At 35.0% G+C, this 4,172-nt stretch overlaps 1 protein-coding gene across 1 annotated transcript; it reads left to right on the top strand.

Annotated features, from left to right (window-relative positions):
- Positions 1–507: 507 nt before the first annotated feature.
- LOC132851134 (extracellular calcium-sensing receptor-like) lies at positions 508–4,172 on the top strand. The gene is made up of 7 exons (XM_060877769.1): positions 508–531; positions 640–797; positions 958–1,246; positions 1,713–2,465; positions 2,550–2,777; positions 3,001–3,121; positions 3,274–4,172. The coding sequence occupies exons 1-7, from the start codon at positions 508–510 to the stop codon at positions 4,170–4,172; spliced, it is 2,472 nt and encodes an 823-aa protein (XP_060733752.1).

Here is a 4,172-nt window from a genome sequence, read left to right on the forward strand (position 1 = left end):
TGCACATTATTTTCCAATCTACAGTATACATATTTTTATATTTTATCCTCATATTTTCATTGTTTACTTTTATCTCATTCTTTCATTGTTGTGTTTTTCTAATAAGTGCAATGTCCATGGAGCAGACCTGACTCACATTTCACTGCTGGTTATATATGCCCTATATAATTGTGTATGTGACAAATAAAAATCTTGAATCTTGAAATTTACAACTTTGTTCATATAATTGCATACATTTACCTGACTTATAACCATAGTTTTCTATAAATACCTATACGATCTTTGCCAAAGCCTAGAAGCAATATCTATTCTCTCACTGGTGAGTGAACACATGCAAGAAATACAACAATGCAAATAAATTTGCAAATTGGTTTTACAGCGCACGTACAAGCCAGCAAGGTTGGCTGTAAATAATTTTTTGAATTATGATGAATAATTTTAACCATAGAAAATTAAGACGTGTGTAACATTCTGTCCCTCAATGACATCACCAAGCTCATAAAATAAATGGTAATACCCAGAACAGCCACTGTATGTGTATAAATATATGAAGAACATAGAGTTTGTGGACTGATCCAGGACAAGCAGTGGACAAACATTGTAATGTTATTCCTTGTATTACTCATTTATTTTTACCAGGCAAAGGGAGAATATTGCCATATTCTGGCAAACCCAGAAAATCCTCTGCTGTCTAAAGATGGAGATGTGATAATTGGAGCTATCTTTTCAATACATCGTGAAACACAGATGCAGTCATTAACATACACTGAAAAACCTCAACATTTAATCTGCAAAAGGTTTGTTATAGTAGACACTTTAACATGAAAGTGATTTTGGGGAATCTACAATTTTGTGCTTTGTAATAATTTGCATTTATTTATTTTTATTGTATAACTTTACTTTTCATTTTGTAATAAATAATTTGAAATTTCATACGATTTTCATGTATATTTGTAGCATTGACCTAGGTGAATTACGCCTTGCTCAGACTGTGACTTTTGCAATTGATGAAATCAACAGAAACAACGGCTTGCTCCCAAATATCACAGTTGGTTACAGGATTTATGACAACTGTCTCTCAGGTTTGTTATCTATGAAAGCAGCCATGGCTTTTATGACTGGTCATGACACAACAGCAGATGATGGCTGCCCTGGACAAGCAGTAGTACAAGCTGTCATAGGAGAATCAGAGTCCACTCCTACTATAGCACTCACAAAAACTACAGGACCTTTTCAGATGCCAGTGGTAAGGAGCAAGTAATTTATTTATTGTTTAATAACAATTAATTTGATATACTTTAAATATGCATATGAGATGATCTTTATTAACAAAGAAATTTCATAAATTAAGTCATTATAAATTTTTTTAGTTATTTTTTTAAATATCAAACCTTGGATCGGAGGCATTATATATTTATTGCCTATTTATTTAATCTCTTTGCTATTTATCAGTATTCCGATCTGAGGTCATTTGAATTAGAATTGATTAGAATCAATATTTGTTTTCTTTAGTATCATCAGGGTTATTCTACCCATCAAGATCATTTACACGGGTATACAGTATAATTAGATGTATAGCACTCCATACATAAGCTTTTGTTTTGAAATGTTTAATTTTATAATATTCTTTTTGGAAACGTTGGACGTTTTGGTGTAAGAGGCACAGAAACACAAATGGGCCTTACGTTTTTTTCCTGTCGTACTTTCTTCAGGTAAGCCCTTCTGCCACATGTGAATGTCTGAGCAATAGAAAAGAATACCCATCTTTCTTCAGGACAATACCAAGTGACTACTACCAGGGTAGAGCTCTGGCATATTTGGTCAAGCACTTTGGCTGGACTTGGGTGGGAGCTGTGAACAGTGATAATGACTATGGGAACAATGGAATGGCTATTTTTCTGAAAGCAGCCAAAGAGGAGGGAATATGTGTTGAGTACTCTGAGAAGTTTGATCGGTCAGTTCCTTCTAAAATGAAAAAAATTGCTGATATTATTAAGAAAGGCACAGCCAAAGTAATCATTGTATTTTTTGCATACTTTGATATGAACATTCTAATAGAACAACTTATTCTAAATAATCTCACTGGCTACCAGATGATTGGTGTTGCATGGATTTCTGCTATCGGCCTGCAAACACCAAGAAGTTTTACTGTACTTTCTGGATCTATTGGATTTGATGTGGGAAATTTGAAAATTGCTGGGTTTGCTGACTATGCTCTTAATGAATTTTGGCAAAATGATTTTCCTTGCGTGGATAAAGATGGAAAGATGATTTCTCAGACTGAAAGCTACTGCAGCAAATATGAAGATATAATTTATTTTAAAAACTATAGTAAAGATTTTTCAGACCTGAGATATGCAAATAATGTCTACAATGGGGTTTATGCTGTGGCACATTCTCTACACAGCCTTTTGAGATGCTCAGAAAAGATTTGTGAGAAAGAGAAAAGAATACAATCATGGCAGGTAACAAAGAAGATAAGCAAAGCAGATCAAATCCACAGCTGATGTTATCCTGAAATTTATACTTGTTTTCTTTTTAATTTAAAGGTTGTTGAGTCTCTAAAAAAGTTAAATTTTACCAGTAAAATAGGAGACCATATTTTGTTCGACAGCACTGGGGCAACAGCTGCAAAGTATGATGTGGTGAACTGGCATCGAGGGCTCAATGGTGAAGTGGAGTTTAAGGTTGTAGGCTATTATGATGCCTCTCTGCCAGATGGACAACAATTTGTACTAAATCATGAACATATAATCTGGGCTGGAGAGAAAAGAGAGGTGAATAAATTATTTGCAATTTCCAAGTAACTGAAATATATCAATAAATAAATAAAGCCCTTTATGTACCACCGATTCTACATGAAACATCTGTGCTGCTTCAAATAACAAGTATAAACCTGTAAAGCTGCAAAGATTTCATTATTAAACATGCAGTTATGGCACAAACAGATAAAACCTTATTATTCCAAGGTTGTAGCCAAAATATATTGTATTTTAGAAGCCAAGGTCTGTGTGCAGTGAGAGCTGTCCTCCAGGAACCAGGAAAGCTGCACAGAAAGGAAGGCCTGTCTGCTGCTATGACTGTATACCATGTGCAGAAGGAGAGATCAGTAACCAGACAGGTAATTTCAGCATAACCAAAATTCTAAGAAAATCTGTTAAATGTACTTTCTGTGTCCTTATTTTATTATTCAGGATACAGTTCCTCATAAATGGTATTAATAAATAAAACCATATATAAAACCTAATGATAATAACCTTAATTATTTTGCAGATTCAAATAACTGTGAGCAGTGTCCAGGGGAATATTGGTCTAATGCTGTGAAAGATAAATGTGTTTTAAAGGTTGTAGAGTTTCTTTCATTTACAGAGGACATGGGGATAATACTGGTGTTTTTTTCATTGCTTGGAGCTACATTAACTGTGTTAGTAGCTATTTTATTTATTATAGAAAAGGACACTCCCATTGTTAAAGCCAACAACTCTGAGCTGAGCTTCCTGCTGCTTTTCTCTCTGACTCTGTGTTTCCTCTGTTCACTTACTTTCATTGGTCAGCCCTCTGAGTGGTCCTGTATGCTGCGTCACACAGCATTTGGGATCACCTTTGTCCTCTGTATCTCCTGTGTTCTGGGGAAAACAGTAGTGGTGTTAGTGGCCTTCAAGGCTACACTTCCAGGAAGTAATATCATGAAATGGTTTGGGCCTCCTCAGCAGAGACTCAGTGTACTCGCCTTCACTCTCATACAGGTTCTTATCTGTGTACTTTGGTTAACAGTTTCTCCTCCTTTCCCATACAAAAACATGAACTACTACAAGGATAAGATTATATTAGAATGTAGCTTGGGCTCAGCTATAGGTTTCTGGGCTGTGTTGGGTTATATAGGAGTTCTTGCTTTCTTGTGCTTTGTTTTAGCTTTTCTAGCTAGGAAGCTGCCTGATAATTTTAATGAAGCTAAATTCATTACATTCAGCATACTGATATTCTGTGCAGTTTGGATTACTTTTATTCCAGCTTATGTGAGTTCACCTGGAAAATACACTGTAGCTGTGGAGATATTTGCTATTCTGGCCTCCAGTTTTGCTCTACTATTCTGTATATTTACACCTAAATGTTATATTATTCTGTTTAAACCTGAACTGAACACAAAGAAAAATATGATGGGGAAAAATTGA

Source organism: Tachysurus vachellii, chromosome 9 (assembly GCF_030014155.1).
Source record: "Tachysurus vachellii isolate PV-2020 chromosome 9, HZAU_Pvac_v1, whole genome shotgun sequence".
Taxonomy (NCBI): Eukaryota; Metazoa; Chordata; class Actinopteri; order Siluriformes; family Bagridae; genus Tachysurus; species Tachysurus vachellii.